The sequence below is a fragment of the Dreissena polymorpha genome, chromosome 3, assembly GCF_020536995.1.
Source record: "Dreissena polymorpha isolate Duluth1 chromosome 3, UMN_Dpol_1.0, whole genome shotgun sequence".
Lineage (NCBI taxonomy): Eukaryota > Metazoa > Mollusca > Bivalvia > Myida > Dreissenidae > Dreissena > Dreissena polymorpha.
The window spans coordinates 4231906-4244808 of NC_068357.1; the positions used below are offsets into that span (position 1 = coordinate 4231906).

The 12903-nt window shown below is 36.9% G+C and overlaps 1 protein-coding gene across 8 annotated transcripts in view; it reads left to right on the forward strand.

The window, feature by feature from the left end:
• LOC127872792 (MAP/microtubule affinity-regulating kinase 3-like) overlaps positions 1-12903 on the forward strand; it is an 88802-nt gene that overhangs the window by 48032 nt on the left and 27867 nt on the right. For 7 of the 8 annotated variants that reach the window (XM_052416186.1, XM_052416188.1, XM_052416187.1 and 4 more), the window contains 3 exons: positions 2786-2888; positions 9534-9646; positions 10254-10464. In XM_052416186.1, coding sequence (XP_052272146.1) covers positions 2786-2888; positions 9534-9646; positions 10254-10464 — 427 coding nt within the window. The remainder of the gene's footprint in view (positions 1-2785; positions 2889-9533; positions 9647-10253; positions 10465-12903) is intronic. The other variant, XM_052416191.1, reaches the window with a different exon arrangement.

The window sequence follows — 12903 nt, forward strand, 5'->3', positions numbered from 1 at the left end:
ATTTTCATCTTTTTTTTTGATGATTAATGACTAAACTAGAGTTTGTATTTCATAATTTAATTGTGTACATTTTGAAAACATACCAAACAACAACATATATTTCCATGTAAGAACACTTTTTTACCAAAACATGTTAATATCAATGCTGGCTCTTAACACACAATGTACCCAAATTTATTTAGTGTCTTGCATTCTCTTATGTGTGCTATAGTCATACACCATTTTTATGGAGGCTGATTTAATGTTACACAGTGTGACCTGTTTACTTGGGATTAAACTTCAACTACTTCAGTTCATTTTAGCACATTCATAACTTAGTTGACCTGTTTACATACTGGCAGTCACTCAACAATGCGAGGCTTGTTTTGAGGGTACACACCTCGGGGCTAAAGTATATCAAGTCATTCATAAAATCTTTTCATATATTTATACTGATCAATTAACATTCCTTAGGTTATTGATGATCCACTATATCAGGTCATGGGTTAATGTTTGTATGAAAGTGCATATGGGTTAGTTTGAAATTAAGCTCTCGAGGGACAGATTTAAACCCGTGATGTATGTTTATTTCTGGTGATACACTTTTTGTGATTAGTCGTTAAGAAATAGTTGATGTGTATATCAGCAGATTGTTGTTGAAATTTGCATTCATCATCAGTATCCTCATCATAAGTTGTATACAGTAATCATAATCATTGTCAGCATCAATATCATGTTGATTACATGTACATGTATGATACAGATTATGAGATAAAACATGGTCATCTTTGTTAATATTGTTTACCACTAAATGCAGTAAATTGTATTAAGATTTGAAAGAAACTGAATGGTTTAAAAGTGTATTTTTTCTTTTAGACAAATTTATCACTTATTAATGCAAAATGTATAGAGTTTCAAAAGAATTGTTTAAGTTCGACCATCAATGGTGTATCTTGCATAATGGTGGAGTCAGTTTTGATCATTCTTAAATCAATCCAAATTGTTGTGACATTGCTAAGGTGTTCATTATTACATCAGTGATTTTGAGGGGGGGGGGGGGCAATTTGCATTCTGAAAAATAGATGTATTGACCAAAAAAGTCCCCTCACAATCAGAGATTTTATTTGAAAATTCTTGAGAAAAACTGAACAAAAATTACTGAGGTATTATGTTTTGGTTTACAAGATTACCAGTATTTCGCAAAAGCATGTCATTAATGAACTCACATTATCATATGTAGAAAAACATGTACATTTTTATGCCCCCCTTCAAAGAAGAGGGGGTATATTGTTTTGCACATGTCGGTAGGTCAGTCGGTCTGTCGGTCCGTCCACCGAATGGTCTCCGGATTATAACTCAAGAACGCTTACGCCTAGAATCATGAAACTTCATAGGTACATTAATTATGACTCGCAGATGACCCCTATTGATTTTCAGGTCAAAGGTCAAGGTCACGGTGACTAGAACCAGTAAAATGGTTTCCGGATGATAACTTAAGAACGCTTACGTCTAGGATCATGAAACTTCATAGGTACATTGATCATGACTTGCAGATGATCCCTATTGATTTTCAGGTCACTAGGTCAAAAGTCACGGTGACTTGACACAGAAAAATGGTTTCCGGATAATAACACAAGAACACTTACGCCTAGGATCATGAAACTTCATAGGTACATTGATCATGACTCGCAGATCACCCCAATTGATTTTCAGGTCACTAGGTCAAAGGTCAAGGTCACGGTGACTCGACACAGTAAAATTGTTTTCGGATGATAACTCAAGAAAGCTTACGCCTAGGATCATGAAACTTCATAGGTACATTGATCATGACTGGCAGATGACCCCTATTGATTTTTCAGGTCACTAGGTCAAAGGTCAAGGTCACAGTGACAAAAAACGTATTCACACAATTACTGCCACTACAACTGACAGCCCATATGGGGGGCATGCATGTTTTACAAACAGCCCTTGTTAATTAAGGATGGGAACAAATACTGAGATTTTTGAAAAACTGGCGGAATATTTTTATTAAAGTCTGATTCGAATAGTCAAATTTGATAACAACAAAAATAACTCTAATGTGCAAAATTAGACATTTGTACAACAGCACAGTCATACTTAATTTTTGTGCAAACAAGTCTCAAGAAAAGAAACATTTCATTGTAAAAGTTCCCATTTTGAAGAGGACATATCATCTTACCATCATTTGATCTATAGATACTAATAGTGTTGTGAAGGATTACAACACTTTTATACAGAGAGAAAAGATTCATATTTCTGAGGTCTACAAAGTTTTTATTCGACATGCAACCCATGCTTTTCATGCTTAAGATGTGGCATTGTACATGTCAACATATAATTTGCAACTCTTTTCTTCAAGAGCTAACACTTTCCTTGAACAAGAAGTAAATGTGAAATTGAAATCTAAATCAGTGTGTGTGTTTTCTTCACGTGAACACTAATGTTTCTGATTGGAAATCTGAATTTCACTGTTATACATACATGGCCGATATGCAATTTAAAGTTAATGACATGGGAATAGCAATAATTTAGGAACAATGCCATTCTATGGAAAGGTTAAGTGAAAGGTGAATCAATGAGTTAATAATGGAAGATTTGAATCTATTTGATAAAGGAAGTTAAAAAATTTAAATACGATTTCTGGATTTGTTCCCATCCCTTATGTAAATGTTTGTGACTTTGTAACATAAGGACTTCAAAATCACTTTTGTATAACATTATTGTTTATCATCCTCATTAACCCATGTTTCACTGGTGTGTGCATCTGTTTTCTTTTGTCCAACAGCAAATTATGCGAGAGAAGTGGATAAATTTAGGCATGGAGGAGGATGAACAACTGCGGCCGTTTATAGAAAATAGCACAAACGTATTAGACCCTGTCCGCATAGGTAACATTGACTGTAGTCCTTGTGAACGGTCACTGGGTCATGCCAGCGCCCTTCTCCTAGCCGGGTGTAGGGTATTAAGGTATAGGCTGTGGTGGTCAGAATGTCTCATTTTGTCACTTTATAGTCATTCATGTAGACACAATGTGAAATTTTGATCTGGGGACAGCATATAGAACATTTGACTGTGTTCTAATAAAAATAAAATTGCTCTAAATGCTAACATGGAGAGAGAAAAAAAAGAAGGCGTTAATCCTTTATGAATTTGGCACAACAATTATTTATAAATTGGCAAGTAACTGAGTATGGTCAAGTTTAAAGGGTTTTATCTAGGGTTGATTAAAAAAAGCGCCATACAAAAGCGCCATACACTCAGGCAACGCGGGGGCTGTGATCTGACCAGTGAACCTCTGCTCATTGTGCACACACACACAGGCCCTGTGCAGCTTAGAGACCGCATCTTGTTCATATGTTCACACGCACACATGGGCTGGCCAATCTGGGAGGGGGGGGGTGTGTGATTGCATCTCACCAACACGCTGATTTCATGTGATATTAGTGCAAGGTAAGCTGTGGGGATTGTCCATGAGTGGGTGTGCAGTTAGCAGGAGGAATATGGAACAGTATTGTGTGTGCCAATGTAAACAATGTTGAGAATTTTGCAGTTATAAATAATGAGTTTCTGATATAGTTATGAGCTCAGTAAAACTTAAAAGAAGTCCTCAGTTTCAAGGATGGTTCAGACACTTTAGACTAAGGCATGTAGATTATTGTTCCATACTCCCCACGGCTGACATGTCTATGTGTCTAGACTGTTGCTGGTAATAGACTATGAACTAATGCGTTCTGTTTCACACATCAGAACATTATGAAAGAAAAGGAGAGCTGGATAAACCTTGGTTGGGAGGAGAACAAATTAAGGCCTTACATTGAGCCGCCCAGAGATTTGCTCGATGCTTTGAGGATAGGTAATCCATGCGAGTTCATGCACATGTGCTGTGCCCTCTAGATTTTTTATCCATGTTTACCTTGTTGAAGAGGAGTTGAGACAATGATTGGGACACTTAATATATTTTCACTAGGGTGTATTACTACTTCTACTACTTTTGCTATGTGACTGGTGTTTCCCAGCATCCATCTACAGTTATTTGATAGCAGTTCTTGTAGCTTGATATTAGATGCATTGTGTATATGCTCGCTTTCTACCTGTCTTACCCTCTACTTCTGCTTGACTGTTTATTATTGTCCTTACTAACAGAATAGCCTTGTCAGCAAAAAGTTGGAGCAGAAAAACAGGATCTTAATGATTGAGGACTTTAATTGACTTTCAAAAACTGGCATTCTGAACTTCTTGGACATTGACTTAGGACGTTGGCTCAACATATTTGTTAAGATTATTTTTTTTCACAATCCAAGTTCTGACAATTTCAAATTGAAATAACTTACCAGTTTAAGATTTGCATAATGTGTTTGTCACTCCTCTATTGATAAGTGCTGTTACGTCAATTCTTCCTTGTAACAGGTATATCATAAGAAAGATCACTTTCAACAAGTGTCCCCAGTTACATGAGTGAGTCATCAGGGCTGTTATTTGAGTCACGTTCTGACAAAACTGGGCATAATACATGTGCGTAAAGTGTTGTCCCAGATAAGCCTGTGCAGTCCGCATAGGCTTATCAGGGACGACACTTTCCGCCAAAATTGGATTTTTGCTAAGAAGAGACTTCATCTAATCGAAAAATCTCATAAAAGCGGAAAGTGTCGTCCCTGATTAGCCTGTGCAGACTGCACAGGCTAATCAGGGACGACACTTTACTCACATGCATTATGCCCAGTTTTCTCAGAAAAACTTTGTAGAACATTCAGCTTCCATAGCAGCAATTTTAGAAGTTCTGAAATTTCCATAGCTGCAACTTTGTAGAACATTCAGTTTCCATAGCAGCAATTTTAGATGTTCTGAAATTTCCATAGCTGCAACTTTGTAGAACATTCAGCTTCCATAGCAGCAATTTTGGAAGTCATGTAATTTCAATGGCTGCAATTTTATACCAAAACTGGGAAAAGTCTCAACATTCCATTAATGCAAGTCTGGCAGTATCACATAAGTTTGTTCATTTCTGTACAACTGTAATGTAGCTGAATATTTAAATCAATAAATAAAAAAACATGTATTTATTTGAACAAATTCTTTATGAGTTGAGCATTCGTAAAGGGAAGAGGACAATTACAACAAGCAAGGCATGGTATAGGGGAGATAACCCTGGGTTATGGTTAGGTTAGGATTAGGAGTCAGGTTAGGGTTAAGGTATTGGTTAAGGCTAACCCGAACCCGACCCCTAACTCTTACCCTAAACCTTACTCTAACCCCCCCCCCCCCCCCATGTCATTACAATACCATGCCTCGCTCGTTGTCGTTGTCTGCTTCCCTATCGTAAAGGAAGTCTTCATTGTGTATGCTATTTCTCATCTCAAGGGACGTAAAGTGTTCCATTAAGGGGGCTAGTTTAGTTGTATGGACATAGCTTTAGTAAAAATGGTTTAAGAGTAAACTGTACTGCTGAATTTCTCTGATATAATAAATATTGTTCTTATATATTTGATAGCCCTGCTATACTGTCAACACGACCAATCTCGGGTTGTCAACACCCCCTGTATTTGACAAGCACTCACTTTCAGACACTGCAAGTTTTCCACTTTATGACGGTCGTGAAATATTTTTGCTGACTTGGTTCTGTGTGCATTGAATCAATAGTTCTGTAGCAGAGAATGGTATAAGGAAATTACTTGCATGATTACCCACTACATGTGTATGTCATTTTGCTGCAGTCATTAGCCTGAGTGTTGACTCTTACTTAATAGTTCTACAATGTTGTTACAAGATTTCACTAAGAGATACAAGATTTGATCATTGAATTAAAGAATATCCCTTTGCTTTCAATCAATTTACCAAATTTAATGCCAATGTAAATATAAATGTAATGTATATAAGTGGAAAAAAATTACGGCGTAGTATTGGTATCTTCTGCAATAAAGTTTAATGTTTGTCTATCCTTGAATCATGCCTATATCAATTGCATTTGCATTCTTGATCTAGTTTACTAACAAACCTGTTTGACTGCCGCTTCGCTCAAATTGATCTTTGCAGTGCTGAATGTGTGTGTGTCAGGTAGTAGTTGGCATTTAATAAAGCTACTAACATCAACTGCCCTTATCAATAAAGTCACTGCCTTTATTTGTATCACTGCATTCAAGTTACAGGCAGAAAAGCACTCTGGCATAGTTTTCAGAAAGTTTACATTTGTGAATAAGCATATTAAGTACATAAATATCATTTTGTTACTGTATCAATTTTCAATTTATTTAGAAAGTCTTGTTTTTATGCTCCCCAAAATAAAATTTTGGCGGAGTTGCCAGTTCGTCCTTCCTTACTTCCTTACTTTCTTTCGTCACACTTTTGTTACCGTTTCTCATAGCGCCTTCAATACTTTACCAATCTCTTTCATATTTGGCATGTAGGTACCTTGCATGGACTTCTACCTTTTGATGAGGTCACTGGGGTCAAGGTCACCGAGGCTAATTATATATTTTCTGTCACACTTTTGTTACAGTTTCTCATAGGGCCTTCTATACTTTACTGATCTCTTTCATATTTGGCATGTAGGTACCTAGCATGGACCCCTACCTTTTGAGGAGGTTTGAGGTCACTGGGTTCAAGGTCAAGGTCACCGAGGCTAACAATAGATTTTCCTTCACGCTTTTGTTACAGTTTCTCGTAGGGCCTTCAAAACTTTACCGATCTCTTTCATATTTGGGATGTAGGAACCTTGCATGGACCTCTACCATTTGATGACGTTTGAGGTCACTGGGTTCAAGGTCAAGGTCACCGGGGCTAATAATAAATTTTCCTTCACGATTTTGTAACATTTTCTAATAGCGCCTTCAATACTTTACCGATCTCTAACATATTTGCAATGTAGGTACCTTGCATGGACCCCTACCTTTTGATGAGGTTTGAGGTCACTGGGGTCAAGGTCACCGTGGCTAATAATATATTTTCCGTCAAGCTTTTGTTACAGTTTCTCATAGGGCCTTCAATACTTTACTGATCTCTTTCATATTTGGCATGTAGGTACCTTGCATGGACCTCTACCTTTCGATGAGGTTTGAGGTCACAGGGTTCAAGGTCACAGAGGCTAATAATAGATTTTCCTTCACGCTTTTGTTACAGTTTCTCATAGCGCCTTCAATACTTAACAGTTCTCTTACATATTTGCAATGTAGGTACCTTGCATGGACCTCTACCGTTTGATGAGGTTTGAGGTCACTGGGGTCAAGGTCACCGAGGCTGATAATAAATTTTTCCGTCACACTTTTGTTACAGTTTCTCATAGCACTTTCAATTCTTTACCGATCTCTTTCATATTTGGCATGTACATACCTTGCATAAACCTCTACCCTTTGATGAGGTTTGAGGTCAATGGGGTCAAGGTCACCGAGGCTAATAATAAGGTGGTTATTAACACATAGATTGACAAAGTGCATCATCGGGGAGCATCCATTAGTTTCACTGATATTCTTGTTTCATTCTTTTATGATGCTTGTAATCTTTTCTTTCTCAAACATAATGCAAATGTAGTGCAATTCTTGAGGGGCATTAACATAATAAAAGTTGTGCATTATCTTGTATAGAAAATAGTTATGAAATATTTTATCATTATTTATATAGAGTAACGGTTGCATACTGTTCTTAGATGTCAATAAGGTTTTTTGTCATCGTAAATTTAGAAATTTTGAAGGTTTGTTGCAGTGGTAATTGAATCTTCTTCAAAGTGTTAAGAGCAGGGAACATATAGGGGAGTTCTGGGAAAATGGGCATAATGCGTGGTCTTTAATAAGCATTTGCACTCAGATCTGCTCGGGCTTATCAGAAAGACGCTTTCAGTCTGGACTGGATTGTTGGTTACAAGAGACTTCCTTTACACACAAAAATCCCAAACAAGCGGAAAGTGTTATTTATAATTGGCAAGTGCGGACTGCACATGCATTAAGCCTTGTTTTCCTAGAGGCGTGCAGATACACTTTGTAAAATGTCTCATTGTGAAACATATGGCTTGATTCACCTGTTTTCTCATCTTGCTGAACAATTGATTAATGTTAATAGTCACAATTTTTAATAATCTTATTACATTGTAAACCTTTTTATAAGATGATTGCTAATTAGATAATTGATTATTCTGGGTCTTGTTGGGATATTGGAAATCTGTTAATATTCAAGTGGAGGAAATGAGAGACTTGTGTTCTTGGGAATTGGCCATTGTAAATTATTGAAGGAATATCTTGTCATCAAAGGGGATCTGAAAAATAAAAATAAAGTTATGTGTATATAAATTATGAAATGCAAATTGGTACTACAGGGTCATTTGTGATTCTCTTTAAGATGTTTTATGCCCATTATAGTAATGCTGCTTCTGTAACCATGACCACATGCAAGATCACAAGTATTACACTAAACAAAACTTTCGCTTCAGTATGCTTTGAATTGTCCATGCAACTTTATGAAGTAATTAGGAACAGCAGCCCAGCCTGTGTAGCATGAAAGAGTCCTTGTTATTGGGGCTGTTCAACTGCTCTGTCTGGCATAAACATGGGCAGCACTTACTCCACTGTCAGTTTCAAGCACATAAAGGAATTGTTGCTCACATATAAGCACGAGGACCTGTGTGGATGTACTTTATTAGCGTCCTATATTCTATGTGACCTGTGTCATGCGAAAATTGGTCTTATGTCATATGGGACCAGCATTGCTCTAACGATGTCTGTGCAATCATGCAGTCTGGTCCGAAGGTAAGCTGTCAATTATTGAGTCATGCAAGGTCTTGTGGTCTCATTAGTGTATGATGTAGCAGACTGGTCTGGAGCTATGCTGGCCACATATGGCATGAGATTAATTGTGGCAAGATGCTGCTCATATTTAGATACTTGTAGATATCTTGTTTATAAACAACAGGTCACTGCTGCACTGGGCCTTTTTGTATCAACACATGCATATACTTCAGTACATATAATATGCATGTATCTGTAAAATAACTATATTTTGTGTTTTACAATTTTGACAGTATATAATATATGTGTTTTTAGGTGTATACTGTTACTGTTTCTATGCATTAAAATTGTTGGTTTAATAGTTAATAAATCTTGATTTTTTTGCTGTAAAAGTCAATAATGATATACAGTCAATGTTGTTAATATTATATAAGATATTTCCCACTTGTATTTGATATTTTGTCTGATGTTTAATGACTTAACATCAATATTATATAACTTTAAAGCAATTAAAACATGGACAATCTAATTTAAGGATTGTTATTGGTACACCCAAGGAAATTTTTGGCCAAGATAGTGCTAGTTTCTTAACTTTGGAAGAAGATTTTAAAGCAAGAAAATAAAAAGTCCTGTTGTAAGATAAACATTGCGGAAATTTATGTGAAATGAGATAAATTTTTTCGGAAGGCATAACAGCGTATAAAAGCCGATTTATCAGACCCTCCATTTAATGGAACAATCCATGTTTTTGTATATGGCTGTAATGAAGTGCTGTTTTTCTACTGTTCTTTTTCTCAATGAGGCTATATTGGTTTGCTCTTGCAGATATCATGGTTAACATGGGCTACAGCCGTGGCAGTATAGAGGAGTCCGTGAAGCAGCAGAAGTTTGATGATCTACAGGCCACATACCTGCTACTGGGCAGGAGGACCACTGATGTATGTAGTGCCTGTTGTGACTTCACACATTATATAATAATTCATTTGAGCAGCGTTTTGGGAAAACAGGACTTAATGCATGTGTGTTAAGTGTCGTCCCAGATTAGTCTGTGTAGTCAGCACTGGCTTATCAGGGGCAGCTCTTCCACCTAGACTGGATTGATGTTTAGAAAAAAAATAACTTTAAACAAACAATTATATAAAAACATAATAATAACAATTCGTTCCTAGGTTTGATCTGGGACACAAATGATCCAAATTTTACAACAGGGAATAAGCAGAATCCCTATTGGCTGGTGATTAGTATATTTTCAGGTTGTTAAGCCTAATTTTTTTTTAGGCAGTTATTGCCCTTTGATTAATAATATGACATCATCTAATGAATTTAAGATTGCACGTCACAGTAACAAATGATATGAATGTAATGAAACTTGGTATGCAGTATCTGTACAGGGTTGAGAGCTTATACTGTCATGCCTTTCCTCTCCAGAGAGTGCTCAGAGAGTAATGGCCTCTTAAACAAGAATTCATTTCCACAGAATTAACACTAATATCTACAAAATCCTCAAGTAAATACGCCATGTTTCATGTTGGTTACACTTGTCAGTTGGAAGGCAGTGATCGTTCTGGCAGCAGCCAGTCCCTGCGGCACCTGCAGACCTCAACGACATCCAATCGGCAGGGGACAGAGGGCCAGGCTAACAACCACTCTCCAAACAAGGGGGTCAGCCGGAGCCAGTCAGCTACGAACAGTGGCCAGAGAGGTCCGAGGCGCCATAGTCATGGCGGAGATAATAATGCGCATGGTAGTATGAAACGTAAGCCTGACTCACTAGCTTTCCAGTGTAAGCCCTTTCAATATGCCCAGCCCCAACATATGTACACGTTTTTGTGATTATTAAGGAAACTCAAGGTTTTGTTGTTATTAAGTTTTTTTAATTAATGTCCGGTAATAACACCTTGAAAAAATAGTATTAATGTTTTGTATGTACCAAAATAATAAAGGATCTTTCCTGTTCAAAGTACTGTTAATTGTTATTTATTCTCCTATTTTGTTGTGCAATTTTCTCTATTGTTATTTGGACCGAAAAAAAGACTCAATATTTTTTGCTGCCGCAGAGTCAGCGTTATTTTGCATTGCACTTGACCATCAGTATGTCTCTTTATTTCCCAAGCGAAATTTGTGTATTGAAAACCTCTTTAATAATTGGGTATATCTAGCTTAAACTTTAATAGTTCAATCACCTGAATACAAAGATGAATTTGGAGAAAGGATTTTGGGTTGTGACAGGTTGTTTTTTTTTTCAGAATAATGTCCTTTTGTCTGTTTTTCCTCTAAAGAATATGTTCTCCCATGACCTAGCTCAAACTACCACAAATGAATTACCTTAATGTGTTGATGATGGTTTAGAAAGGAATTTTTGCTGAAAAAGATTGTTGGCAGAATTCTGGCTTTTGTTTGTGTTTCAATAAGGAATATTAAGTCCCATTTTTTTTCTATTTTAAATTGTCTTTAATATCAGAGTAAATTATTACGCAAACTTTCACAGTTAAATGAACAAAATATGTAGGTGATTGTTAAAAGGACTTTTGGCTGTGACATGTTTTGGCAGCATTACTACCCTTTGTCTTTTTCCACTATGGAATGTAAAGTCCATTTTTTTAACTCCTCTTTTACTACTGGATTGATCCTGCTCAAACTTTGCCAGTTGAATAAACTTAATATGTAGATTATTGCTCAGGAAGGAATTTTGGCTGCAACAAGTTTTGGCCTTTGTCTATTTTTCAACTGAGTATATAGTTCCAAAATTGTGTTTATTCATTTCCTTTAACTGTTGGCCAATTTGTGAATGTGAAGCTGGTTGTTATGGAAGATATTTGGACCGCAAACAATTTTTAGCTCTACTGGCCGAAGGCCTGAAGAGCTTATGTCATGGCGTGGTTTCCGTTGTCTGTGCGTGCGTTAGACTTTTCTTGTTTACGCGATAAAGTCCACAGTTTTCATCCGATTCTTTTCAAACTTATTCAGTGTCTTTATATTAATGAGGACTCAAAACCTATTGAAAATGGGTTACATCAGAGTAAAAAGTCCAGAATTATCTCCCCTTGAATTTGAGACAATTGTGAAATAAGGCTTGTTTACGCAATAAAATCCACAGTTTTCATCCAATCATTTCCCAACTTGCACAGTGTCTTAATCTGAATGATGAGTCAAACCCTTTTGAAAATGAGCAATATCGAAGTTATAAGTCCAGAATTATCTCCCCTTGAATTTGAAAAAAAAAATGAAAAAATCAGTTTTTTTATGTGATAGTCCATAATTTTCATCCAATTCTTGGCACACTTGCACAGTGTCTGTGTATCAATGAGGACTCAAACCCTTTTTATGCCCCCCTTCGAAGAAAAGGGGATATATTGTTTTGCACATGTCGATCGGTCCGTCGGTCGGTCCGTCCACCAGATGGTTTCCGGATGATAACTCAAGAATGCTTAGGCCTAGAATCATGAAACTTCATAGGTACATTGATCATGACTGGCAAAAGACCCTTATTGATTTTCAGGTCAAAGGTCAAGGTCACAGCGACTCGAAATGGTAAAATGGTTTCCGGATGATAACTCAAGAATGCTTAGGCCTAGGATCATGAAAATTCATAGGTACATTGATCATAACTGGCAGATGACCCCTGTTGATTTTCAGGTCACTAGGTCAAAGGTCAAGGTCACAGCGACTCGAAATAGTAAAATGGTTTCCGGATGATAACTCAATAATGCTTACGCCTGGGATCATGACACTTCATAGGAACATTGATCATGACTAGCAGATGACCCCTATTGATTTTCAGGTCACTAGGTCAAAGGTCAAGGTCACAGTGACTCGAAACAGTAAAATGGTTTCAGGATGGTAACTCAAGAATGCTTACGCCTAGGATCATGAAATTTTATAGGTACATTGATAATGACTGGCAGATGACCCCTATTGATTTTCAGGTCACTAGGTCAAAGATCAAGGTCACAGTGACAAGAAACAGTAAAATGGTTTCCGGATGATAACTCAAGAATGCTTATGCCTAGGATCATAAATCTTCATAGGTACATTGATCATGACTGGCAGATGACCCCTATTAATTTTCTGGTCACTAGGTCAAAGGTCAAGGTCACAGTGACTCGAGACAGTAAAATGGTTTCCTGATGATAAATCAAGAATAATAAGGATCATGAAACTTCATAGGTACATTCATGACTAGCAGATGACCCCT